At 50.0% G+C, this 26,865-nt stretch overlaps 2 protein-coding genes and 1 long non-coding RNA gene across 6 annotated transcripts in view; 1 reads left to right on the top strand and 2 right to left on the bottom strand.

Moving 5' to 3' along the window:
- Positions 1–26,865, top strand: part of LOC309643419 — a 149,901-nt gene that overhangs the window by 86,228 nt on the left and 36,808 nt on the right. The window lies entirely within an intron of this gene.
- CLEC4F (C-type lectin domain family 4 member F) lies at positions 1,132–20,642 on the bottom strand. Of its 4 annotated transcripts, XM_082426016.1 has the most exons (11): positions 17,893–20,642; positions 16,752–16,896; positions 14,075–14,235; positions 13,026–13,260; positions 12,661–12,806; positions 11,714–11,830; positions 11,296–11,391; positions 7,972–9,090; positions 3,184–3,335; positions 2,178–2,296; positions 1,132–1,539 (listed from the first exon to the last, which is right to left on the bottom strand). In XM_082426016.1, exons 5-11 carry the CDS (start codon positions 12,719–12,721, stop codon positions 1,392–1,394), a joined length of 1,812 nt encoding a protein of 603 aa, XP_082282142.1. In that variant the 5' UTR covers positions 12,722–12,806; positions 13,026–13,260; positions 14,075–14,235; positions 16,752–16,896; positions 17,893–20,642; the 3' UTR covers positions 1,132–1,391. The 4 variants fall into 4 exon arrangements, with proteins under 4 accessions (XP_082282142.1, XP_082282143.1, XP_082282144.1 ...); XM_082426017.1 differs by lacking the exons at positions 16,752–16,896; positions 17,893–20,642 and having other exon boundaries at positions 14,075–15,086; XM_082426018.1 differs by lacking the exons at positions 14,075–14,235; positions 16,752–16,896; positions 17,893–20,642 and having other exon boundaries at positions 13,026–14,055.
- The window catches only part of CD207 (CD207 molecule), a gene marked incomplete at its 5' end in the record, with an annotated part of 20,564 nt that continues 11,649 nt past the window's right edge, over positions 17,951–26,865 (bottom strand). The window contains 7 exon segments of the mRNA XM_082426207.1: positions 17,951–18,015; positions 20,663–20,896; positions 21,384–21,502; positions 22,169–22,347; positions 22,920–23,160; positions 23,164–23,294; positions 24,644–24,887. Coding sequence (XP_082282333.1) covers positions 18,006–18,015; positions 20,663–20,896; positions 21,384–21,502; positions 22,169–22,347; positions 22,920–23,160; positions 23,164–23,294; positions 24,644–24,887 — 1,158 coding nt within the window. The 3' untranslated portion in view covers positions 17,951–18,005.

The raw sequence follows: 26,865 nt of genomic DNA, 5'->3' as shown, positions 1-26,865 counted from the left end.
AGTGGGAAGCAGCTGCATAGCACAGGGAGATCAGCTCATTGTTTTGTGACCACCTAGAGGGGTGGGATAGGGATGGTTGGAGGGAGACGCAGGAGGGAGGGGATACGGGGATATATGTATACGTATAGCTGATTCACTTTGTTATACAGCAGCAACTAACACAACAATGTAAAGCAATTATACTCCAATAAAGATGCTAAAAAAAAAAAAAAAGCAAAGAAGCCATAAAAGAAAAAGCCAAAGGAAAAGCCAAAAGAAAAAAATGAATACAAACGGATTAGAGTCCAGTTCAGCCAAAGATATCATAAAAGAACAGATTTCTAATTCTGGTCATGATGGAGTCACTGGGCCAGCCCTTCTGCTGTAAGCAACCAGAAAACTGGACAAAGCACATGCAACTATTGTTTTCAGACATCGGATAACAGGCAGAGCAAAACCGGGGTTTGACTGGATGAGCCCAAGACCCTCCCTGGATTTCTTCCTGGAGGATTTTTCCAGACCACAGTGCAGGGGAAAGGGTGACACACAGAGTGCGGCAGTCTCACTAAGCTGAGGAGAGAAAGGTGGGAGTTTGGGCAGACTGAGCATTCCAGAATTTGGAAGCAGAGTGTAAAGGAGAGTAATGAAGAGAAAGAGCTCCAGAACTTTGCATGGCATTCCCTGGGCAGGCCTAGGATGGGATTCCAGTATTTGAGGCAAAATAAAACTGGTCTAGAAATTCTCATTCTAAGTTGAGCTGGCAGAAAGCTGAGTCCCTGGAAGGGCGAATGGGGACAAGAAGAGTGGCTCTGAGGGTTGACAGTCCGAAGACAAGATAAAGCCAGCAACCTGAGAGAAATGAGTTTTTGGAGTTATTTAAAGGGCTGGAAAAATCCAGCTCCAGCCCCATCTTCTACAAAGAAAGTGCAGAGAACACCTGGGGTGTCTATGACTTCCTGGGAATTTGTACCCCTACCAAGTCCCTGTAGTTTGTGTTAAACCTCTGCTGTTTTCAACAAACCAACTGGAAGTTCCTAGCTATAAAGCCCTTAAACAAGATATGCTTGTTTCAAGACAGAAGGGACCCTGAGGGAAGGAGAACCAAGGCAGGGAGAAGTGAGCCTGGCAGCTGTTGCAGAGACAAGGCCAAACTTCCGTTCATCCGAGTATTTATTGAGGACCTGCTGTCTGACAGGCCTGTGCTGGTTGCCGAGGGGGATACAGAGGCAAAACAAGGCTCTTGCCTTGAGGAGATATTGCTTGTGCTGGGTCACATGAGGTAAACATGTTGGGAAGATTTTTTCAAAAGGACAGGGCAGGAGAAACAAAGGCCAAATGGAAGTCCCCAGAGAGCAAGTTGAGTTCAGAGGCTCCCAAGGCATCCTGGAGAAGGGGCTCAGCTCCGCCTGCCCTCAGGCTATCCGGCCCACGGGCTTCTTGCAGACCCAGTGGTAGAGGGCGGTACAGTACATGTCATTCCACTTCCGCTGCATGTGGACACAGTCTTCCGTAAGCCCATTCCCGTGTCGCCAGTTGTCCGGCTGATTCTTGTCCCAAAACCTGGAAACAAGGGGGCTTTATTCTGCTAGATGAAAGAAGTGTCCCTTCGCCCTGCTGTGGCATAAGGAGCTGAAGTGACACAGATCCCTAATACCCCGGTAGCCCCAGGATGGGGCCAGTGGTGCCCTCAGGATGGCTCTGCTGAGGTTGTCCTTAGTTACTGAGAATGGAGGGATGGGAAGGGTGTCTAAAGCTGCAAGTCCCCACCCCAGAATTCATATTCAGATACCTTCAGATGGGGGCAAAGCTCCTTGGGACCAGGCCTAAGTAGTAGGGTATAGGATAGGCAAAAACAAACAAAACACAACAAAACAGAAAGACCCACTCATAGGCTGCCTGCCAGCCCCGGGACCTGTCCTGTTCTGACGCCCTCGTGGAGGGGTCCAGGCGAGGATCACAGCTATGCTGGTGTCCACACTCATCATACACACACCACACACATGATACACACACACACATATCACCCACACAATCATCTATACACACACCTCGTACACACATCACACACACACATCATACACATATATCACACAGAACACTAACACTTCGTGGGCAGGGATACACACACAGGACAGAGTCTCTAGCCAGACCTGCCCAAGACAGTGCCTGGGAGGGCACCAGACAGGGGCTAGACTCACGCACTGCTCCTGGCACTACTGAATGGTGTGCCATCTGTCCAGCGCCAGAAGCCCTGCAAACCGCTGTCAGTGAGGCCAATCCAGTGGTAAGAGGCACTCGTGAACTGTATCAGGAATGCCTGTGGAGGAAAGGCAGGGTCGTGTGACCTTGTGTGAGGAGCTTTGTTCACCAGGCCGCGTGGAAGAGGAATCCAAGCCACGCCCTCCCTAGTCCCAGGGACATGAAGCCCACTTTTCAGGAGCTGGGCACCACCCCCATGCGTCCCATGGTTTTCCAGATAAGGGCAGCAGCCAGGTCACCTCAGGGAAGTCCAGCTTCTCCCACGTTGACCTGATGAGGAGTGTGGCCTTACTGGGACAAAGACAGATCTGGTCACAGTTTTTTTAAGAAGATGTGTTTTACAAACCAGCAAGTCCTTTGACGGACAGACGAATCACAAGGGTTGGACAGGTCTGTAAGTTAGATTTCAAACCTACAGTGGGCCCTTGTCAATAGCCCTAGTAACTTCTGATAAGAACCTTCGGCATATGGGCCACTCTGGGGCTCTATGGCCTTTGGTGCTCCTCAAACTCATATGTGTGTCTGGCCTTCCCAAGAAGCCTGCATCTTCTGCTCATGGGCCTTCCATAGCCATTAGATGAACTGACATTAAAATCAAGATTGACAACTAGAGAGGAAGACTGAGAGGAAAATGAGGGAATGGGGAGGGAAGGTTGCACCCAACACATTAAGGGCAGTTACTTGGTGCCACCGCCCTCTGCCCTTCCTCTCTGCTGACTCCTCTGGGTGTCTCCCTCATTCACTGAGGACACTGGGGTTTGCTGTCAGTGCTTGTACCTCCAGAGCAAGATGCTCATCACAATTCAATAAATATTTGCTCCCTGACTGACAGAGGAGACGTGAAGATCTCTGCCATGCCCACTGCAAGAGGGGGAAGGCCAAAGCTCCAAAGTCCCTGATCCCACATCAACCCCAGCAGCACCACCACAAACCCACAGCTCTGACCTGCTCCTCCTCAGAGGTCACCGAGGCCAGGTGGGCTCCCTGGGACACACAGAACTGCTCAGCCTCCTGCCAAGTCTTCTTGGCATGAGAAAAGTAATACAAGCTCCCACTGTAGGACTTCCAGCCTTGCAGGATCAGCTGGAGGAGTTGATCTGGAGCAAAGGTGGGGGAGGAGAGAGAACCAGGAGCTGGCTGTGGGTCCTGATCTGTCCAGGGACTGACCGCTGAGGGTCACAAGCCCTTGCCATGCTTGATGCCCAGTGCTACAGGGGCACGGTCTGGGAGGGTGCACCCCCAGCCCGCTGCCCAGCAGCAGCTCAGGACATGTGGCTCCATCACTCCGGGGATATTCAGACAGCTCTGCTACCCAGCAATACTCTTTCGAGGCTCCTGCTTCCTAGCTATACTACCCTCTTTCCCAACTCATTGCTATCACCTGACAGTTCTCTGCACCTCAATTCTTGCCATTTCCCTGGGAGAGTTCACAGCCAACCTGTAGCTTCCCTCATTTCCTTGACTTCATCTCCATCCACTTCAGCTGCCCACACCCAGGACCACACTTGGAACCTTTTCATCCCCTGGTCTGCCTGACCTCACAATTTCAGACTCTGATAGCTCATCCCGTGAGCACAAGCCCTGATTCGTTCAGCTGTTTCATCTCTCCCTGTCCTGACACTCTCTTCTTTAACATCGTCCTTATCACAGCTGCTTGAAATGGTGCCAAAATAGACTAACTTATTCATTCATCTATTCTTTTGTTCAACATTCCTCAACTTCTATGAATCAGGGACTGTTATAGAGAAATCAATAAGACATGATTCATGCCCTCAAGGAAATTACTGTCTAGCAAATGAGACAGATGTTCAAAAAGGTGTTGAAGATGCATTGATTGAAAACCATTGCACGTTAGAGGCACAGAAGAGGGTGTGGTCTGTTTCACCTGGGCTGGACGCGGGGCTCAGGAAGGACACCCTAGGTGACAGGTCACTTGAGCTGAGTCTTAAAAGCCTGAGGAAGAGTGTGCCAGATAGGCAGTGCCAAGGAGAGCATTCCAGGCAGGGGACAGAGTAGCCGCAAAAGCACGAAGGTGTGAAACAGCATGGCATAGCCTGATCTGTTCAAGTACTGGAATGGTCAGTGCACAAGGGATGGGAAATGAACATGGACAGGTTCACCAGCACAAAATCGCACATCCCACGTAAAGGAGTTTGGAAGATTTTTCCTGTGAGCGGTGGGAAGCCCTGAAGGGTTTTAAGAAGGATCATGATATGCTTAAATTTGCGCTGTAAAAATGTCAACCTGGTAATGGTGTGGATGCTCAACAGGAGGAAGGCAATCTTAATCGGGCCAGAGACACCAATTACAACACAACTGCAATGTCTGAATAATAAATAGTGAGTGTGTAAACCAGGGGTTTTCAAAGTGTGGTCCCAGGACCGGCAGCGTCAGCACCTGGGAACCTGGTAGAAATGCCGATTCTCAGACTCACCCCTAGACGAGCTGAATCCAAAATTGTTTTTTGACGGTCTGCGTTTTAACAAACTCTCCAGGTGACTCTGGTACACTCCAAAGTCTGAGAAACAGCAGTCTAAACCAAGGACTGGTAAACTACAGCCTACCAGCAGCTCCTTTTTATAAATAAAGTTTTATTGGAACACAGCCGTGCGCTTTAGTTTACAGACTGTCTTTGGTTGCTTTATCATTACAACAGCAGAGATGTTGCAACAGAGACTGTTTAGCCAAAAGCCCAAAATGTCGACTGTTTGGCCCTTTAAGAAAAAGTTAAACTAATGGTTCTTAGCCCCGACTGCCCATTAGAACCACCTAGGGAGCTTTTTAAAAAACTCTGATGCCCAGGCTGCATCGCAGAACCACCCCTCTCCCCAGAGGAAAGTCAGAGTTCTGGAGGTTCGTTCCAGGCATCATTTTTTAAAAGCTCATTGGGTGATTCCAGTGTGTCCCCAAGGTGGAGAAGCATTGGTCCGTACCAAAGCAGTAGCAAGATATAGGAGGGAGTTAAGAGGACAGCATAGGAGAGTCATTAAGAAGGGAAGACTTCCAGGCTTCTGACAGAGGGCAGCAGAGCAAAACAGTGGAGTTGGTCCTCAGTGCTGTCTGTCAAGCCCCTCATTTGTCAGCCCCATCTTTTCAGCAGATGCTCCAAATGGCCCCCTCCCTCACAGCTCCCTCCCTCTTCTCTCACCAGGGACCTCCTACTCTACAGAGACACCACTAAATATCCAGCTCCCTCAGTGTCATGTACCCACATCCGCAAACCTGGGTGAACATCTACTTCCACACCTCCTCCTCTCCCAGCCTCAGAGGTTCAAGTACTATCCCAACCCCTCAAGGTCAATCACTCAGCTGTGCATTTCATTCTCTCCTCTCTCTCTCTTTCTGTCTCCCCCCATCCAACACTGTCTCCCCAACCCCCCACCCCTGTCTCTCTCTCCTTCAATCTCCTCCCTCTTTGCTGGTGCCTTTTTCTGACCCGCAGATCAAGCCTATCCTAATTTAGAAAAACCCTCTCAAGGAAGTTCACCAAAATATTAGCAGTGGGTTCTTACTGTAAAAATAGACATTTTTACAGAAATACAAGTTGTCATAGTCTTATCTTTCTATTTTTCAATATTTGCCACATTGTCTATAATTAATATGGAAGTTTTGTGATATTAGTATGAAAGATACAGGTTGTTTTTTAATCCCTCCTTCTACCCTTCCATCCCCTTCACCTTGGCCTCATCTCTCTCCTCTTCTCAGCTAAGGCCCCTGAATGACTTGGGCACCTGATCTCTCATTCACGCCCCACTGACCATGGTCTGACCTCCAGGCCACATACAATTCTCCACTGAAACTTTATTCCAATGACTTACTAATTGCCTGAAGTTAGCAGTTGCTTATTGATTTTTTACCTGGCCTCTCTTAGATATTTGCCAGGACTAGCCACTCTCTTCTTGAAATGCTCTCCTTCCTTGGCTTCCCCAACTGCACATCTCCTAGTTCTCCTCCTGCCTCTGAGACTGCCTTCTCCAGTCTCCTTCAAAAACACCTCTTTCCCTTCTTGTCACCTAAAGGTTGACTTCCTGTTTCCACCCTCAGCCTCCTTCTCACGAAGCATTTTATCTCATGCAAACTCCCCACTCCCACTGCCACAACCAGAACCAGCATACCCAGGGCTCCTGCATCTCTGTGCGCAGCAGGGCCCCTCTCCTATACTCCAGACAGCCTGCAGATGACGGGCACTTGAATACCCCCAAAGCATCTCAGACTCAGCGTGTCCAAATCTCGCTGCTTGTCTTCCTCTTTTATTCCCTGTCTCAGTCTGGAGACCCATCTAGCCAGCCTCCTTGAAGCCCTTCGATAGATCCTCATTTCCTGAAGGACAAAACCCCAGCTCAGGGACTTCCCTGGTGATCCAGTGGCTAAGACTCTGTACTCCCAATGCAGGGGGCCTGGGTTCAATCCCTGGTCAGGGAACTAGATCCCACATGCCGCAACTAAGAGTTCGCATGCCGCAACTAAAGAGCCCGCGTGCCACAACAATGATCCAATGAAGCCAAATAAATAAACATTTTTTTTAATTTAAAAATATATTTAAAAAAAAAGAAACCCAAGCTCAGAGGCCTTCCACATCTAGCTAGTGTCTCTCCAGATCTGCCTCCCTTCCTCACATAGTGTTTTTCCAGCCACAGTCATCAACCCACTAATGGGTTGTATTGAGGTTGTAGGGTTTTTTGGAGAATAGATTATAAAATATTAAAGTGCATTCATGTGGTAAAAGTTTTGCTTTCTGAAATGTGTGTGTGTGTGTGTGTGACACATAATTATACTGGGTCACAATGTAAAATGAATTTCATGCTGTGGTTACATTCAAAATAGTTTGAAAGCCACCACTCTGGCCCCTGCCTACTGTCTTTTCAGCCTGCACCTCATCAACCACCCACTTGGCCACAGTCCAGTCAGACAGAACTGCCTGAAGTTTCTTGAACCTCATGGTTCACATCTCCATGCCTGTGACCTGCTGTTCCCTTATCCTATCTGCTTGGCGAGCACCTACTGGTCCTTCAGGACTCAGTTCAAGGGCCAAATTACCATCAAAGCATCTTTTGATCCTTTCTCCCCCAGAAGATTTCCTCCCCACCTTGGAAAGTCCTTGTCTACACCAGAGGACATCAGCCCGGAGAAGATCCCTTCTTTTCCTTCTCTTTTGCTCCTCCCCAACCCCAGTTTTTAGACCTGCTCCCAACATAGCATCTCTTATGCCTTTTGTGCAAGGCTGCTCCACCCGCCTGCAAGCTTCAAGGGTAGGCATCACATCTTGTTCATCTTTATGCTCCTGACGCATCCTAGGGCCTCAAAAAATTCTTGTCAGATGAATGCAAGAATGCTGGGTACTTAGTTAAATGCTTTATATGTGTTAACTCATTTGATCCTCACTGTGAAGCAGATATTAGTGTCTCTACTTTGCAGGTGAGAAAAGTGAAGCTCAGAGAAGGTGAACAACTTGAGGAAAATCACAGCATCTGGGCTAGCAGGAAGTCGGAAATAAGGCTGTCTGGCCCTGCTGGCACACTCTGTCCCTATTACACACCTCCACCAGCTCTCATTTGTTTCCCAGATGTTTGTTTTGTCACTCTGGTCAGATGATAAGCAGGGATCATGCCGCCTTTGGTGGGGTCCCGCCCCTCTCCAGCACCCACACTTCTTCCCAGGGGGCTGCATGTAGAAGTAAGCAGAAGGCTGAAGGGACAGGAGGCTCTACCCTCCCCAGCATCCCCTCCAACTTACTTTGGGTCCTCTGGAGCTGCTCCTGCGAAGCAGAGGCTGCACGAAGGGTCTCCAGGCTACCCTGCTCCTCCTGGATTTTCGCAGTCAGTGTTTTGGTGTTCTCCAAATCCTCTTTCAACCTGTGGACCTCAGCTCTGGCCTCCTGCAGATTTCTCTCTAACATCTGGGTCTTGGAATTTAAGGCCGCAGCATCCTTCATCCTTTGTTTTAGGGTCTGTATCTCTCGGCTGGCATTTCTCAAAAGACCATCTAACACCTGAATCTTGGAACTTAAGGCAATGGCGCTTTCTAGCTCTGTTTTTAATACTCGCATCTGAGCGTCTGTCTGCTCCAGGCGACCATTTACTGTTTGGGTCTGGGCAGTGACAGTTTCCAAATCTCTTTTTAACAGGCGAATCTCATCGCCAGCCCTTTCCAAATGACCTCTTAATACCTGAATCTCAGCACTGGTGTTGCCTAAACTGCCTTTTATAAAGGTCTGGGTCTGGGAGTTTAAAGCATTTGTATTTTGCAGACTTCCCTTTAGCTTCTGCATCTCAGCAGTAGCACCTTCCAAACTACTTCTTAAAACTTTCTGCTGGGCCCTTAAATCATTGACACTATCCAGATTGCCTCTCAAACCATGGATCTGGGCATTAACATTCTTTAAACTACTGTTTGCCAATCGGACCTGAGCATTTGCCGTTTCTAACCCTGCTTTCAACACCTGGATCTCCGTGTTGGCATTTTCTAAGCCTCTGCTTAACATATGGAGCTCAGTGCTAGTGTTTTCTAAACTGCTTTTTAAGAAACTCTGGATCTGGGAATGTGAGGTTTGTGTCTCTTCCAGATCTCCCTTTAGCTTCTGCATCTCAGAAGTGGTCCCCTCCAAGGAACTTCTTAACATCTGGGTCTGGAAACTCAAGGTGCTGGCATCCTTTAAGATGCCTTTTACCATCTGGAGGTCAGCACTTGCACTTTCCAGATGACCACCGAGCATCTGGATCTGAGAACTGACATTGTCCACTCTGCACGTCAACATCTGGATCTCCACGCTCCAGGTGCTGGAATTCTCCACGTGCCCTTTAAACATCTGGATAGCCTCTTGCAGCTCTGCCCCCCTGCCAAAGTGGTAGGGATCTGGATGGAGGAAATGGAGAAGGCAGCTAAGAGGCCCATTACATTGGGAAGCCATTCATTCCATGGGCCAACCAGAGTGTTCTTAAGATTTCCAAGGGAAATGTCTATGGCACAACCCTGAGTTCTCCTCAAGCAACCTGTAACCACCCAGACCCTGGGAATGGCCGCCTGAGAATGTAAACCCAAAAACGAAATAAAGGCCTACTTAACTATCCCATGTGAACTGGGGAGCGGAAGGACTGAAATACTTGCCTACTGGATGCTTTTGCCATTGTAATTGAACTTGAAAATAACTGATTATGTCATTGAGAGCTGTTGATGTTTAATTCCACTGAAATTTCACCACTAGATGGGTCATTATGGTAAAGAAAATAGGTATGAATAAAGCCCATGTTTAGTCCTACACTGTATTTGCACACTAAGCGTGAAGCCTCTTGATACACAATTTTTACTACCTAAAAAACATGTAGGCCACAAACATAGAAATTTTCTGATCACAAATCCACGGGGTGAGAAAAACAGAAACAAAATAAAACAGGTACCCGTCGAGGAAGCATTCTGCTCAATGCACAAGGCTATGGTGGAAGTCCTCCAGGTGACACTGAACCCTAAGCTGCGACAGCCTTTTAAAGGGCTGGCACCCCCAATGTTATGTAGGGCAAGGGTCCCTATAGAACCATTTGAGGATGTGGGAGACCTGAGTGAAAGGCTTTGGTCATTGGGGTCATTCAAGGAAACTCTGTAGCCCCTTCCATCTGCATGGCCTTTCCCACCAAACCCACCTGCAGCTGTCTCTGGTTCTTCTAGCACCCTCTGTGAACCTCACGAGCTAGGACGTAAGTTCAGACATTCATGGTGTGAGGCTCCCATTCCAGCCTCCTTTCAGGAATAGGGAGAAGAATCCAAATAGGCCAGGACCCTTTCTGGAGGATTCCCGCCCTATTTCTAAAGCCCTGCCTAGGTAAGTGTGTGAGACCTCAGCCACTGTGCTGAGGTAAGACCAGGAGGGCCTTAGATCAATGGAACAGAATAGAGAATCCACACATGTATGGACAATTGATTTCCAACAAAGATACAAAGGAGAAAGGATAATTGTTTCTACAATTGTATACCCATATGCAAAAAGAAAACATGAACTTCAAACCATACTTTGCATCATTATTCAAAAAAACTCAAAATTAATCATAGACCTAAATGTAAAACCCAAAAACTATAACATTTCCAGAAGGAAACATAGGAGAATGTCTTTGTGACCTTGGTATAGGCAGATTTCTTAGATACAGACCAAAAGGACAATCCATAAAAGAAATAAAAAATGGATAAATTAGACTTTATCAAAATTTAAATCTTGTTAAGAGAATAAAAAGACAAGCCACTGACTAAAAGAAAATATTCACAAATCACGTGACTGATAAAGGTCAAAAAAAGAGTACGTACTATAAATCCTTTTATATAAAACTCTAGAAAAAGCCGAGTAATGTATATTACAGCAAGCAGGTCAGTGGTTGCCTGGGAACGAAAGGAGGAGAAGAGAGGGAGGATGACAAAGGGTACAAGTGAACTTTGCGGGGAAGATGTTGAATATGTTCATTATCTTGATGGTGATGATGTCTCACGTGTTTATACATATGTCAAAACTTAGCCTGTACGCTTTAAATATGTATACTTTATTATGTGCCAATTATACCTCAAAAAATCCATTAAGGGCTTCCCTGGTGGCACAGTGGTTAAGAATCCACCTGCCAATGCAGGGGATACAGGTTCGAGCCCTGGTCTGGGAAGATCCCACATGCCGCGGAGCAACTAAGCCCGTGCGCCACAACTACTGAGCCTGCGCTCTACAGCCTGCGAGCTACAACTACTGAGCCCACGTGCCACAACTACTGAGCCCGCGAGCCTAGAGCCGGTGATCGCAACAAGAGAAGCCGCCGCAATGAGAAGCCCACGCACCACAATGAAGAGTAGCCCCTGCTCGCCGCAACTAGAGAAAGCCCGCACGGCAACGAAGACCCAACACAGCCAAAAATAAATAAATAAAATAAATAAATTTATTAAAAAAAAAAATCCATTAAAAAAAACAAAACAAGATAATGCCTTTCTGTGAGGAGCGTGGCCCTGAGGGTATCAGGGAAGAAGTGTGTCCTAAGGGTCTGGGCATCCAAGGTCCCCGCTCCCTCCCACCCACCCCCTACTGCGGCTACTTACCATCGGGTGCCTTGAGGAACTGCCCAGTACTGTTGTCTTCCGGAAACTCTTGGAGGGAGGCGTATGCCTCCAGTGCAGGTCTTGGATGCTGTAGAGCTGAGATACCCCATTCCCAGGTCAGCATAATCCCTCAGCACTGAGCCTGGAGGAACAGTCTGCCCCACCTCCACTCAGGGGTCCAGAGGGGATGGGGGGAGATGGCACCAACGACCCCGCAGAGCTCCCCTCATGGGCCTCATCTCTTGGGAGGCTCCCCTTGGACAGGCCTTGGTCAGGTCCCAGGAAAGCTCTGGTTTGGGCCTGGGACTAGAGGTGGAGTGACCCTCCTGGGAGTAGAGGGGGTACATCTGGGGCTCTTTGGGACCTTGATGCAGGAAGGAGAGAGAGTCAGCCGAGTTCAGGTCACCTAGGAGCTTACCCACAACGAAGAGAGCCACAAGAGAGGAGACCACGGTCACGGCCACAACGGCCAGGGTGGCCTGCAAACGCCTCGACATCTTGGGGGCTGCAGGAGCCACTGCCCCGGGGTCCAGCCCTGCAGGGGAGAAGCCAGGGTACGGGACGAGACTGTGCTGTGCTGGCGGACAGGCTCCGCCCCTTGGGCTCCCCCTCCTGGCTGTCCGCTGGGGCTGAGAACACTTGCCACGCTTACCGTGGGGAAGGGCGATGAGTGCTGGGGGGCGTGCACCAGGGCTCGTGGAGGCTGTGGTAGCAACGTAAAGGCTAAGAGAAGACCACAGTCCGGAGCCTGGAAGGCATGCACAGGGCACAGAATCTGGTGCAACCAAGGTGTCGTTTGAATGAAAGCAGAAAGCAGGGAGGGCAGGGGACCCAGCAGGAGCTCTGACCTCAGCGCCCCAGGGTCAGCCTTGCTCCATGGATCCCGACTGGAGTGAGACGCGGAGCCCTTGGGGGCTGACATGGGTCAGTCCTGGAGCCTCCCCAGCTGGGTCAGGAAGTCCCCCATGGGTGTCCTAAAAAGGGCTATGCCTGGGAGTCTGGGGGCTGAGTGTACAGGGAAACCCACTCGAAAGGGGAGAGACGGCAGCCCGGAGTCCCTGAGGCCTCATGGCACCAGCCCAGTGTGCAGAGATGGGGTTCAAAACCAGGTCCCCCTAAATTCAAAGGTCGCTCTCTTTCTCTTGACAGGTTGCCATCTCCAAGGAAAAGGGTCCGGGGAGATGTCACACGGAGACTGGGTGTGGGCCGCAGGCTCTCTGTCCTCACCCGACGCACCTTCTGCCCTGCCTGCTAATTCTGGAAGCTGAGCCAGCACTGAGCCTGCCAGGCAGGGGAAATGGCGGAGGGCTGGGGCGCAGCAGGCCGGTCCCTGGTGAGGACGGGCTGGGGCCCCAGTTTTCTCACCTCGGGAGCACAGGGAGACACTCTGGTTGCCTGTGCAGAAGTGGACCTCGTCACCCCTCATCTCTGCTTCCGTCGTCCTCCAGCGCTACTCCCTGCCCCGGGCTCCTCAAGGCCACGCTGCGGGCCAGCAGTGGTGGGAAGTGAAGCTGCGATACCCGGATTTATATGCCCCTGAGTCATTCCGAACCAGCTCTGCCTGCCTCCCTCCGCTGCTGACTTTGCAGAAGCGCTCCGTCTGGGCTCTTCCCCTCAAGGCTCCCAGGCGCCAGTCTGCACCCCCATTCTCCCTCTCCCTCAGCACCAGCCTCCTCCCCTCAGGCCCATCCTCCCCTTCTCCATGCTCCAGTGTAGTCCCAAACCCTAACCTCTGCCCCAATGTCACAGACACCTTTCACCGGCCACTTAGGAGGGGGTCAGGGTTTCCTTCTCATCTTTGCAGAGAAAACATCCTTGTGACCCATGACTGACTCTTAATCCCAGCCCCAGACGCTCTTAAATAACAGGAGGTCAGGTAAGGGAGGAGGCTGGGTCAGTGTAAGCAGGTGTTTGCAGGTCAAAGGAAGGGCTGAGGAGACTCTCTGCCCACTCGGGACCTCACACCTGGCATGACAAGAAAGGGATTACAGTGGAATAAAAAATATATTTGGTCTCAGTCCCGGTCCCTAGAACAGAGTTCCCAAAACCCTTGGAATTTTCTGAGCAACAGGAGTGTCTTTTGTTTTTCAAAACAAACCCTTTTCAACAACACTTGAGTTTATGCTAACAAGGGGACTGAGAATGACCCCTAGATAGCTTCTAGATGGGAGATAGTCTCAGAAAGACTAAACTCTCACCTCTCTTACTGGGTTATAAAAGCTCATAAACACCAAGAGAGATTCAAGGAGTTTTCAAGAAGTTTCCTGGCTGGTGAGCACGCCCACATACTAGAAGGGCATTGCACCCCACCTCCATGGGTGGTGGACAGAGGGTCCCATGGGACAGAGGGTCCCGTGCTCCCAGGCTCCTTCTGGACCTTGCCCTCTATACTTCTTCATGTGGCTCTTCATCTGTATCCTTCATCATAAACTGTAATAGTAATTACAGTGTTTTCCTGAATTCTGTGAGTCATTCTAGTGAATTATCGACCTGAGAGGGGTCATGGGGTTCCCCAGATTTGCCGTCGGCTGGGCACAAGTGTGGTTGCCTGGAGAGCCTGCTTGCACGTGGCATCTGAAGTTGGGGCGGTCTTGTGGGACTGAGCCCCTAACCTGTGGGGTCTGTGCTAACTCCAGGGGTGAGTGTCAGAATTGAATTGAATTGTAGGACACTCAGCTGATGTCAGAGAATCGGTTGCTTTCAGAAAACACCACACATCTAGCGTCAGAAGTAATGTCAGAAAACACCAAACAGGCCCCAACGTAATCCAAGATCTCACCTCAAGCTGACTGCATCCGTGCTCCCCTCAGCCGATCAGGCTCAGGACCAACTCAGAAGAAGCTGCGGGGTGAGCCAATGTGCTGCTTTACAATGAGATCTGTGACTCCCAGGAGGAACAAACACTGCGTCAGGGGGTTCCTGCTGCTTGTGGGCCGAGACCTAGGAGTGAGCCATCCCAGTGGAGCTGTGCAGCCCCAAGTCCCCACCCCCCATGGGGGTGACCAGCTGGACAGAATCAATAACCCCAAGGGCTGGTCAAGGCAGCCCTCCTGAGGTCAGTTCTGAGGATGACGGTAGATTCTCGCTCCTCCGTCCCCCATCACTCCAGATGCTTACAATCTTATCGAAATGGATCACATTTTCTTTATCTCATGAAAATCTAATTACGTATTTGTCCCCTATCTCACCAGCGGCCCATTTACGAGATGTCAGTTACCTTGCAAGTGGCTTGTTCCATCCAAATTGTGTTGATTTTTCCCATTTTCACGTTCAGTCCCTACATCCTATTCCCACAGTGTTTTCCCAAATGCTGGAGTCAGCCTCCCATAGGGCCCCGAGCACCACCTGAGAAGCCCGCCGTCCGGCTTCCGTCGTGGAGAAGCCACACTGAACATGCCTCCTCCTGCGGCCAGGCCAGGAGAGCAGCTTAGGTCCAGCAGGAGCCTGTGTCATGGACGGCCACTGTCAACGCAGCCACAGACAGCCAGGAGCACAGCTCGTCGGCAGGGTGAGGAGGGGGGTGCCAGCCTACACCCAGCTCATGATGCCATGGCAGTGTGTGTGTGTGTGTGTGTGTGTATGTGTGTGTATGTGCATATGTGTATTGTGTGATATATGCGTGTATGTGTATATTTGTACATGTGTATATTTGTGTATTGTGTATCCATATACTGCGTATATGGATATGTGTATGCGTGATTATGTGTATGTGTGTATGTGTGTGATATATATGTGTATGCGTATATGTATGTGTGTATACGTGTGTGTGCATGAGTATATGTGTACATGATATGTATGTGTGTTTATATGTGTATGTGTGTGTATATATGTGTGGTGTGTGTATGTGTGTGTGTTTATATGTGTAGGTATGTATGTATATATGTGTGGTATATGTATATGTGTATATGTGTATGTTTGTGTGTGTGTGTGTGTGTGTGTGCGTGCGTGTGTGTGTAGAATGCAGGAACTCCATCCACAAGCCTGCTACCTCCTGGCAGTTGGAAGCTGAGCAGAGAGGAGAGGACACAGGAAAACGTGAAGTCCATAACAGCGCTGCCTGAGACCCCAGGAGTGTCCAAGTGGGAGGGGAGCTGCCAGAGGTACCCCCCAAGAGGCCTGTAAGAGGCCCAGGGGAGCAGCAGAAAAGAAAGGGGCTGCCTTGGTTTCTGTTTCCCCACATACAGGAAGGGCCCACGTCAGCCCACTCAGGAGCTGTTTCCTCCTGGGCCTGAGAAGCTGAGAGAACCTCAAAAGCAGAACTTTGGAGAACCCTTGCTCAGCTAGAAGGGCGAGGTCTGGGCCAGGAAGGGGCACAGTCCTCCAGGCTTGATCAGCAGGGCTCCTCCTCTCACTCCCTTCCCTGTGCCCAATCCCCTCCCCACTCCAGGCTCCCAGCTCTTATTTCTCCCACAAGAACGTAATCTGCCAGCAGGAAAGAAGCACCAGGTTTCTAATCCTTGCCAAGAGGTTTCTCTGTTCTCTGGCCAGAAGAAATCAAATGGACATCTTATACATTAACACTTAGAACCACTCATTGGTCAGGACCTCTCACAGGTTCGTTGTCTCTGCTGAATGGTACAGGACCGTCCTCCTAGAGTTGCAGACCCTTAGCTTCAGACCCCCCAGAAGTTTTTGATCCTCCATATCAACCCCTGACAACACAGGGTGATCAGCTGGGAGTGGCTGATCCCGCAGTTTTGATGGAAGAAAGAGACCCACGGCTGCAAGCAGGGCCCTGGGCAGCTGTGAACTAACAGTCTCCCTCCTTCAGGCATCCCTCCCGGGATTAGTCTTGAGAACCATCCTGCTCTCATACTCAGTCTTCTGGCAGGGGTGAGGCTGAGCCCATACCCAATTCCCAGGATTAAGCCTATGGCTCGATCAACATAACCCATCTCCCTGACCTCCATTACTGCTTCAGCGTGGAGCATGCGACCCAATGCTGGGTTTTTGTTGAAACTATTGGAAAGGGGAAATTCTTTCCTCTGAAGTTACAGAGCTGTGAGGTTCTAAGCTTGGAGCTACCCAGATCACCACTGGGGAGAGTCTGCCTGGCATCAATGCCAAAGCAGAGGCAGCCAAGGGCAAGGCTGGAGCGAGATAGCTTTGTGGCATGATGTGAGAAAGAGAAAAAAGGAAGGAAGGAAGGAAGGAAGGAAGGAAGGAAGGAAGGAGGGAGGGAGGGAAGGAAGAAAGGAAGGAAAGAAGGAAGGAGGGAAGGGAGGGAAGGAGAAGAGAGGGGAAGGGGAGGAGAGGGGAGGGGAGGAGAAGGGAAGGAAGGGAGGAAGGAAGGAAGGATGGAAGAAAGGGAGAAAGAGGGAAGGAAGGAGGGAGGAAAGAAGAGGGAGGGAGGAACGGAGGGAGGAAAGAAGGAAGATAGAGAGATAGATAGATACATGGATACATAGATACATAGACAAATAAAGCATAAAACAGAAAAATAAAATAGTATGTACCTGTTCACAAGAGCTAGGATCAGTCAATCAGTAAGAGTGGGTCAAATATTTTTTCTCCTCTTCTTTGTATTCAAATACAAAAATATAGATTTTTCAAGAGCATTTCATTGCAGCATTCAGAGAAGGCATGTCAATCATTGTTAGCCTGCAGAATCAGAAAAAATAATAATACTATAATAAAATAAATACACAAGTTGGATAAGATAAAATTCTCACCCATCCTTGGCTCCCAACTTTCCAGCTTATAATGGAAACAATCCTGGAATTTCATTAGAAATATTATCGTGTCCATGACCTGAGGAGTTAAGTACTTATGATGCCCACCCCTCACCTGAGACAAGGACTAAAGCTCTGTCAATGCTGGACTTCTTGGGTAAGGACCCATTGCCAGCAGAAGGGCAGGTACCCATGTAGTGAGCTCACTGGAGAAGTAAGCCCTGCCTGTGGGGGTAAGTGAGCCAAGGTCACAAGGCAAGGCAAAGCAGCAGCCGTCCCAGTTTCCTGAAGGGAGGAGGGCCTGGCAATGCTACGCTGGTTGGTTACAGCATGGGGCACAGACTCCAAATAAAAATACATCCTCACTGACCCAGGCTCCTTCAGTTTGGAGAAAAAGCAATGGGCAGGGTCATGGGGGCAGGTCGTATCACAGGATACATGTGCACAGGACCCAGGAGTGTCAGGAGGGCTGGGCTGCATCTAAGGTGGTTCCAGGAACCTCAGCAGCCAGGCTCTTGGGCCTTCACTCTGCTGCCCTCCCCTCTGTGTCTCGCCTATTCCCTCCTCTGCACCATTCTCTTTTCTCTGCCAGATATATTCCTCGTGTACTTTGCTTCTCTGCCTCACAGCTTCTGCGTATACTTACTTTCCGCAGGTGCCCCCATGGTGGCCCCTCCAGCATTTCTCTAACTCAGGGCCTTTCCAACTCAACTTCTCTCTGTTAACTGCCTCAATCCCTGGGTATTTCCAAGTTCAAATTCTTTCCCAGAGAAGTGGTCAGAGAGACCCCTTCATCCCTTCACATCACAACCAACCAGAGATTCCTGTCCAGCCTTGGTCTTATCGCTTCCTATTTACCCCAGTGGTGAGTGTCTTAGTCAATTCAGGCTGCTATAGCAAAAACATCACAGAATAAGAGGCTTACACAAGAGAAATTTCTTTCTCACAGTTCTGGAGGCTGGAAAATCCAAGATCAGGATGCTGGCAGACTCAGTTCCTGGTGAGGCCTCTGTTCCTGGTTTGCAGATGGCTGTCTTCTCATTGTAAACTCACAGGATGGAGAGCAGAGAGAGGCAAGCTCTCAAGTCTCTCCTTTTTTAAAAAAAAAAATTTAGTTATTTACTTTGGCTGCACTGGGTCTTAGTTGTGGCCCATGGGATCTTCATTGTGGCATGCGGGATCTAGTTCCCCGACCAGGGATGGAACCCAGGCCCCCTGCATTGGGAGCATGGAGTCTTACCCACTGGACCACCAGGGAAGTCCCTCATGTCTCTTCTTATAAGGGCACTAATCCCATCATGAGGGCTCCACCCTGGTGACTTAATTACCTCCCACAGGCCCCATCTCCTAATACCATCCCAGTGGGGATTAGGGTTTTAACATATGAATTGTGAGGGGATGCATTCAGTCAGTGAGGGAGGCATCTCCTGCCCCAAATAGTACAAGATGGCCAAACACATGACATCTGACACTGGGCAGATAATACTCACAGCAGTTTACTAGTCACATACAGTCAGAGCCCGGAGGAGGACACAGCATACCATGCAGGGCCACACGGGGGTTACACCCAGGAGCAGAGGGAACCAGCAAGAGCCGTGAGAGGCCGGCTTTGCAGCAACAAGAGGATAGTGTGCCCCTGGTTCCTGCAGGAGGATGTGATTGGCTTGTTTGAACAGTTTCTGGACTGGTGGGTTAGCGGAACCCAGTAGGTTGAAAACTGGGTGGAGTGCAGCTGGTCCAGTTAAGGGGAACTGGCCAGGTGGGGGGACATATCTGGTGAGAGCTGGGGAACTCAAAGTTAGGCTTTTGAGGCCCTGTAAGCCTCAGAAAATATCATGGCAATAAGTGAAATTTTAGGCCTTACAATGCAAGCCTCTGAATCCGCTGCCCTGGTGACAAGTGCCCACCTCAGGGAAGAAGCTGGAGCATGGGGCAGGGTCACATGCTACTCAGCGTGGCAGCCCAGACGTGGTGACTAACACGCCAGGCGTGACAGCAAGATGGAGAGCAATGTCATGTTTGGACACACAATGGGATAGTTCCCTAGAGGCAGCCCTGAGCCCACAACCTGTATTTCATTTCTACATCAGCTTGTGCTATGAGCACATAGCCGACACTGGGAAGAAATAACATTCTCCCGTAACTTGTTACTTGGAATTATGAAGAGTAGGAACAACCAAGTATTTCTTAGAGAAGACATAGATGCCTTCCATGCCCACACAGTCCACCCCTGTGAACTTGCCCATCTTCACTTCCCTGACGCCCCTGCCCCCTCAGACCTCAGATGTCCCTGGAGCTGGCCTACAAATGCTCCCTCGTGGATGCCATCGCTGACTGCCCATCCCTCGTCCATCGCCATATTTTAAAAACCCCAATTGCCCCATGTTCCTTCAAGTTTCCTCCTAATGCCCCTGACCTTAACCCCGACCCCTTTGCATCCAGAACACCACGCTGCTGGTCACAGCCACTGAAGGAAAACGTCCTCTCCCCAGGACCCTAAAGAGGACACCTAACTAGGACCCCAAGGAGGGGAGGGCCGCTCTGCTGAGCCCACCCTGCACTCACACCGCACCCTTTCTGCTTCCTCTCTGCTCCTCTCCTGGCTGGTGCGGGCCTGGATTCCTGCCTCGGCCCCTGGATGGGGGATTTGGACCCGATGTCTGTGATCATGGTCTCTGTGAAGAGTGGGAAACCTGACGTGTCTCCCCATCGGGAGCAAAGCCAGAGAACAAAAGATGGTCCACGAACATCTGGGAGGAAAGACCACCAAGAGGGTCGTGACACTGCAGACACTGCAGTCCTAGCTCTGCTGCATTTCAGTAAAAGCCAGAGATAAGTACTGCTCATATTTTATGGCATTTCTGGGGCTGGAACTTTCCTACTCTCTGTTATTTTGAACCCCCAACTGTTTCTTGAGGACACCCAAGAACTTCATGTCCAGCAGAGCACATGTTCTTCCCCGCACATTCACCTGTACCCCCAGGAAGAAAACAACAAGAGACTAGCCTTTTCCCAGGCAGAAGCTCAGAGGTGCCTTCTTCACTGAAGGCCCCTTCCCCTGCGCTCTGGGGAGAGAGGAGATGCAGAAGAAAGAGGAGGGGAGGCAGAAGGGCTCAGCAGACAGACTGGGTCCCGGAGTTTAGCGAGTGAGGGGGAGGGAGAAGCGCATGGACACTGGTCCAGCTCTAAGGAGACACATTCCCATGTCAGCCCCAGATCTGAACCAGTCAAGCCCGTCCCAGGGAAGAAGGGGCTCAGATCTCAGAGGATGTGGATGAAGGGGGCCATGGGTACATGGCATGAACAGGGTCACCAAGAGCAGAGCTCTTCCCACTGAGAACACAGCCACTCAGCAGGCAACTGGGAATTCTGGGGAATCAACCAGAAAAGCCCTGAGTCTCAGTCTCCAGACAATTGCTTGGGTGGTCGAAGCAACTTTCACGCAGTGAAGCTGAGGCTTCTCTGAAGGGATGGGACGCCCCAGGGTGCTGCCCCAGATTGCAGGTTCTGATTCACCTCACTGGGTGAATTAGTGAACTTCTAATCCTCTCCACCCTCAGCTCCCATTTCAACCCAAGATCTCCTTTCCATTTCAGCTGCCTCTGTGGGGTCAGAGAATTCCTAGCCAAGGAAGATAGACTCCCAGATGCCTTCAGGACAATTTCGAAGCAAGAAAAATTAAGGTTCAAAATCACCCTGGAGTATGAAGGAGAGAGCCGCATTTCCTTGAATTCAACAAGCATTGGAGTTTAAAGTTTGAGCTTGGGGGCCAGTCCTGCCATGGTTCTGATGGGATGTAGGCTCGTTTACAGATAAAAAGAAATTCATTGGCACAGGAGGCATCATTCCATGACTGCAGTGAGGACATCTTTATATCGGCACAGTGTTCATCGTTCCCAGTGTTGTTGGGCTCACCTGGAATCCAGAACCTATCAAAGGAAAAAAACAAAGAAAAACATATTTCCAATGAATAACTGAGAGATTTCAACCCCAGCTTTGGTGCCGGGTGATGATAGCATCACAAGTTTTTCCATGCCTGAGAGGAAGGGGACCAGTGATCTGTCAACCTCTGAGCCTGCAATCACCCCGTAAGTTAGGGCCACACCAGCCCACAACTCTCAAGGCCCTACAGGAACCCACAGTGCAGAGACCTAGACTTAGAACGAGGTCCCTGCCAAGTCTGGGTGGACGGCCATGCTGCCAAACCCCAGAGGGCACCGAGAGGCCATAAATTTGTCCCCAGTTCCACAGCCAATTAGTGGCAGAGGTCAGCTAGATCTCTGTTCAATGCTCCTGCCGCCCGAGGATGGGGAAGAATCACAAACCCTGTGGTCAGTAGGAACTATCACTCCACTCTTCATGCCCTGGCCCTGGCCCAAGAAAGTCAGTCTGGGAAGGAGGGTTCTTGGGGCTTACTTCGCACTCTGGACCTTGTTGAACAGCGAGTCATCCACCCAGTACCAGTACCCCTCACTCCCTGCTTTGCTCAGGCCGATCCAGTAGAGAAGTCCGCCTGCAGTCCTGTAGAGAAACTCCTGCAGAGAGACAGAATGAGCAGAGGTGCTGCCACGACTCCGAGTTGGAGCATCTATCTCTCTGGGTGTTCTTCACCCATCCTCAGCAACAGCCCCTGAACCCACAGACACAGGTTTAGGACTCTAGACTCTGACTCCAGAGCCCATGATCTCACCTGCTCTGCTATCCCACCTCCAGATGAAAGGAGCTTGTTCAATATTCTGCCTCACCAGGTAGGGGACTTCTTGGGTTAGACAGTGTCATTAATGCTATTCACAAATATTTCTATTTTCTGGGCACATGGAAAGATTGTACTACCCTGCCCTCTTTGAAGCTACAAATACTGCATCATTTGTTTGGCCAATGAAATGTCAGCTGAAGTGATGTCTGTTGCTTCCAGCAGAAGCTTTAAGAGCCAACACACAATGTGCCATGTTCCCTTTTCTCACTTCAGCAATTGTGGAAACATATGTTGAGATGAAATCTCCTTTGACCTAAGCCCTGAGTAACCACAGTGAGCAGAACCCCTTGCTGGCCCTCATTGGACATGCAGTGTACAAGTGAGAAGTAACTCTGAAGAATTACTGATATTTGGGGATTTTTGTCACCGCAGCATAATCTTGCCCATCCTGCCTGATACAGCTACCAATACACCCCCTTCCTAGAGCCCACAGGACAGCACTCACCTGTTCACTCTCCGAGGTCACTGAGGTCAGGTGTGAATCCCTGGACAAGCAGAACTGCTGGGCACTGTACCAGGTCCTTGTGATTTGAGAAAAGTAACAGAAGTTCCCCCTGAAGTACTTCCAGCCTTGAGAAACCATCTGTAGGATGTCATTTGGAGAACAAGAGTGAAATATGTACTCTGGTGTTCCTGTTTTCTCTGGTGCTGGCTAGGTGGGGATACTTGAGTGGGATCCCAGAGACAGAGTGAATGGAGCTGGGTTCTGGGGTCTTTGGGTCCTTGTGTAGGAGCTTGGGGACATTCCCTCAGATCCTGAAAGTCTGACTGAGATTGGTAGCGTCTCTGGGCTCAGAGAGGGGAGAGTGAGAGAGGCTGAATCAAGAATATGTCTCTCTTGTGGAGAGGATTAATTTTCCATTGGCCATCACAAGTGTCTGAGCCCCTGGGCTCTAGGTAGAGACTAATGGAAAATGGCTGGCTTTGGATCAGGACAAAGAGACTCCCTAATGCCTTCATATTCTATGCCTTGGTGTGGGAACCCTGGCTGGTCCCTAGTGCCTTCTCTCCTGAACAGCCCCTAAGCCCTCTCCAAACCCAGTGCTGAGCCCTCTCTTCTTAACTTTCCAGCCATGGCTGCCCTGCTCCTCTCCCCCTTCCCTCCACACACACCAGCCCAGTGGTGTCATGCCTAAGACTGGCAAGGTCCCACGGGCCACTGGTCAACTTGCAACGTTCTTTTCTGAGTCACTTACTTTGCTGTTGGAACAACTGGCTGGTATTCTCCAAACCTCTCTGGAGTCCCCGGACCTTTGCGTTTAAAGCACTGGCTTTATCCAAATCTCTTTTTAGCTCCGGGATTTGGGCATTGAAATTATCGACTCCTTCCCAACTACTTGTTAGCATCTGCAGCCGTGCATTGGCTTCCTTCACGCTGGTTTCCAACCTCCGGATCTGAGAACACACATGATCCAGGCTGGCATTCACCATCTGGACCTAAATGCCAACTGCTGCCACGCCACCTCTATTCCTCTTTATTTCAGAACTCAGGGTGCTGATGTTGTCCACACGACCTTTCAGCAACTGGGCATTGGTCTTGACATCTGATATTGTGCCCATAAACCAGGGATCTGGATTTGAGAAAGTCAAGAGGTCAGCCAAGGGGATCCCCAGAGACTGGAGTGGGGGTGTTGCCATGGTAATAAAAGGAAGGAGAGGGACGGGATGGGCTCAAGCTTCCCAAGGAGCAGTTGCCTCCCCTCCACTCATTCATAACGTATTCGTTCAACAAACACGCGATGGGCACCTTCCATGCACCAGGAACTCTGGTAGAGGCAGCTCATGCAAAGATCGACAAAACACGGCCTCTGTGTTAGAGGCTCTCACAGGTAAGCAGAAGAGGGGGTTAGAATCCAGTTTTAAATTTTCTTTGCAAATTCATGGTGCATTTGGTAAAGGGATGCCTTCAAACACCCCTTTGTCATACTTCCCACGTCCCTCTGGGCCGCACGGCTTATGACTGCCCGTAAGCCCCTCGCAGCTATGGAAGGGAGAGCCTATGCAGACTTCTAATCTGGAGGTGATCTCTTCTCCAGAGAATACAAAAAGGGAGAATTATGAAACCATTTCTTCTCTTCCCTTGTCCCACCCCCTGTCACACTCTGTTCAGGCCACAGGCTTAGGTGCCATAGAGGAAACCAAAAGTAAGACAAGTGGACTCAAAGCAGAGGAGACCCTGCTCAGACCCTCCAAGTCCAAGACCAAATATGTCCCGAGGCCTTGAAGGGAGACTGCAGATGTTCCCTCCACCTGCTTTCTGGAGACCTAATGAGAGGAAGAAGCAGCAGAGGCCATGAGGCTTGGCAAAGCCAGAAGAGGGAGAAAGATACATCACACATCCAATGAAGAAGTAGGAAGTCTCCCTTGCCATGACCTTTGTGGGAGCAGGAGAGTGAAGAGAAGGGGTCCTGTGGGGCGGGGGGTGGGGCAGTGATCCCTTACCCTAACCCTAACCCTAACCCTAACCTGTTGGCCAGGTTCTCCATCTAGTCAGTTGGGGCTGAGGATACAGTTGGGACACCATCCCTTGTGGGGTCAGGAAACATCATGCTCACTGTTGGGGGCTACCCACAAGGCTCTGAATCAAAGGGACACGAAACTCAGAGAGGAAGGAGGAAATGACACAGGATGAAGATGGGCGAACATTTCTTGGTGACAAAAGAGCGTGTCCTAGAGCACAGGCATGTTGGTCTCTGCCCTGAAAATCTCCCCGGAATTGGAAAGGAAGGGGCAGCAGCTGATCTTACTGGGGACGGCGGGGGTGTGGAGGTGGGAGGGGACTCTCTGACTGCACGTGGAAAGAGGGGAAACAAGACAAATGAAAAAGCCAGAGGCAGGAGAGACCAGCAGAGAGCGGGGGAGAGAGGGAGCCGACCGGCCGAGGGGAAGGCTGGAGCCCAGATGGAAGCGGAGGACTTACAGAGAATGGCCTGCAGCAGGACGGAGGTGGCCAGGACCAGCGTCAGGAAGATGACTGCAGCCCAGACTGTGAGAAGTCTCCCCAGAACCAGAGATGGATGCGTCTTGGGAGGAGGCTCTGCAGGAAGAAGAGGAGAGCGTTCGTTGGACCAGCAAACTGTGGGTTTGGACACAGAGCCCTGAGCAGATTCTGCACCGTAACCCTCGTGGCACAGGTGCTCCCGGCCAGCTCTCTCCCCAAAGTCCTTTTATCTAGAGGAAAAGGAAAGTGACCCCCAGAAGTCATTGTGTTATCCCAAAGTTCCCCATTCCTGGCTTAAGCACCTAGGCTACAGCTCAGTCCTCTCCTCAAGGGCCTGAGCTTTCAGGAAGAGGCCATTTGTCATCTTCTCCGGGGGTCTATTACATGGGCACTTTAACTACCTTGTCCTCAGGCTAAGCTTTTTCTCTTATAAGATGGCTCTCATCCATCTTCCATCGTGCCATCCATTCACCCCACAAATACATATTGAATGCCTTCTAGATACCAGGCACTGTGCTAGGACTGAGCTGAATAACTGACAGTCCTTGTACTCAAAGGGCTCACCATCTGGTAAGAAAGACAGACCTGAGCAAATAAATTACAATACAGGGTGATAAGCATAACAGTAGAAGAATATGCACAGTTCAAGGGAAGTACAGAGACTGGAGTAATTTTAGGAAGTTCCAGGTAGAGGGATTAGCATATTGGAAAGTATGGAGTGCCTGGCGAATTATAAGTAGTTTGGCACTGTTGGAGTATAGAGTATCAATATATGACCTGAGCAGGGAGGGCTTGGGCTAAGGAGGCACCTGGGGTCAGATCATAAAGATCCTTTTGGGTCGTGTTAAGGAGCTTGAACTCTGGCTTATAGGTGAAGGACTTTAGGCAGGAGAGAGACAAGGACAGGAACACTGAAGAAAAATCAGTCTGATCGTGGTGAGGAGCAGAGATCAGGGTGTGGGGAGTCTGGAAGCAGGGAGACCAGTAAGGAGACCACTGCAATAAAATATTCTACTTCTGTTTAGGGCATCTTAGATGATATAGTATCCCTCTATAAAATGGGGCTTGGAGATTCAAACTGTAAGTGTAAGATTTGGCTTCTCCTCTGTGCTTCCTGCATTTGTGAGGGTCTCAGACAATGTGGGGAGGCTCAGCAATACCAGACCAGGAGCTGTTCTTTCATTCATGGGAGATGCTCAGGGCAGAGGGGAGCTGATTTGGGGCTCCATGAGGGACTAAGTTTTCTCCTGGGAAGCTTCTCACACTTGGAAGAAGTCTGCCAAATCTGAGAAACCTGGTATATAACAGATTCTAAACAAATATTTCTTGGAAGGTAGGAAAGAGAGGAGGGAAGAGAGGAAGAGAGGGAGGAAAGGAGAAAAAGAAGGAAGTCAGTCCAGATAATTGGATGGATTGATGGATGGATGGATGAATGGATAGATGGATGGAAGATGGATGGATGGAAAATGGATGGATGGGTGGATGGATGGAAGATGGATGAATGGATGAAAGAGAAATGAATGGACTAGTTGATGTCTGATCATGGCTCAACTCTGAGATTCCAGCCTGTGGACTGGAATCTGTCTTCTAGAAGCTACTGCATCTTTCTATGGCCTCCAGCAGTTCTCATTCATTCCCATAGTAAAGGCATGAGGCAAGTGTGGTTTTAAACCTTACCCAACAATACATAACAATTCTGGCCACAGGACTAGAAAGCTGACTGGCTTCGCTGACTCTGAGCCAGTGAAGCTGGATGACACGTTGGTGTCAGGGACCAAGGTTGGAGGCTAAATGATCGGGGCCAAGGAAATAGCTACCTTTACTTGCAGAGGCTTCTGCTGCCTTTGATATTTGAGAGGATCCCACCTCCCTCTCTGACCAGTTCATTGTGCTTACAGACCCCTTGCTGCTCCCCTCTCCAGGCTGAATAGGCCTCAGACTAGAGCTGTTTCTCTGACTGGTTGAGGGAAACCAGAGAGGACTCCACACCACCCTTTCCAAGTGTTGGGAAGGAAGCTGGGTCACAAGGATGGTGTTCCATTCATCCTGTCTCATTTCCTCCCTACCCACATAACGTCCAGGCCTGCTGTCTGCTCTAAGCTTTGACGTTGGCTAATCCCACAAACTGAAGACCTCACTCCTAATTCACTGCCAGTCTCTGAATATTTATAACCACGCCTATTCTCTTAAAGCCGCTCACC

Source organism: Balaenoptera physalus, assembly GCF_965194825.1.
Source record: "Balaenoptera physalus genome assembly, chromosome: 15".
Classification (NCBI taxonomy): Eukaryota; Metazoa; Chordata; class Mammalia; order Artiodactyla; family Balaenopteridae; genus Balaenoptera; species Balaenoptera physalus.
Note: the sequence above shows the minus strand (reverse complement) of the source record. Positions and strands in the feature narration are given on the sequence as shown.

What these genes read in the sequence shown, in the direction of transcription:
- CLEC4F (XM_082426016.1), bottom strand. Translation starts at nt 12,721, where the DNA reads ATGAGGGGTGACGAGGTCCACTTCTGCACAGGCAACCAGAGTGTCTCC. An exon ending in TGTGGCTCTCTTCGTTGTGG is followed by an intron (nt 11,392 to 11,713) that starts GTAAGCTCCTAG and finishes GGGGTATCTCAG; the next exon opens with CTCTACAGCATCCAAGACCT. An exon ending in TGACCTCTGAGGAGGAGCAG is followed by an intron (nt 2,297 to 3,183) that starts GTCAGAGCTGTG and finishes TTTCCTCCACAG; the next exon opens with GCATTCCTGATACAGTTCAC.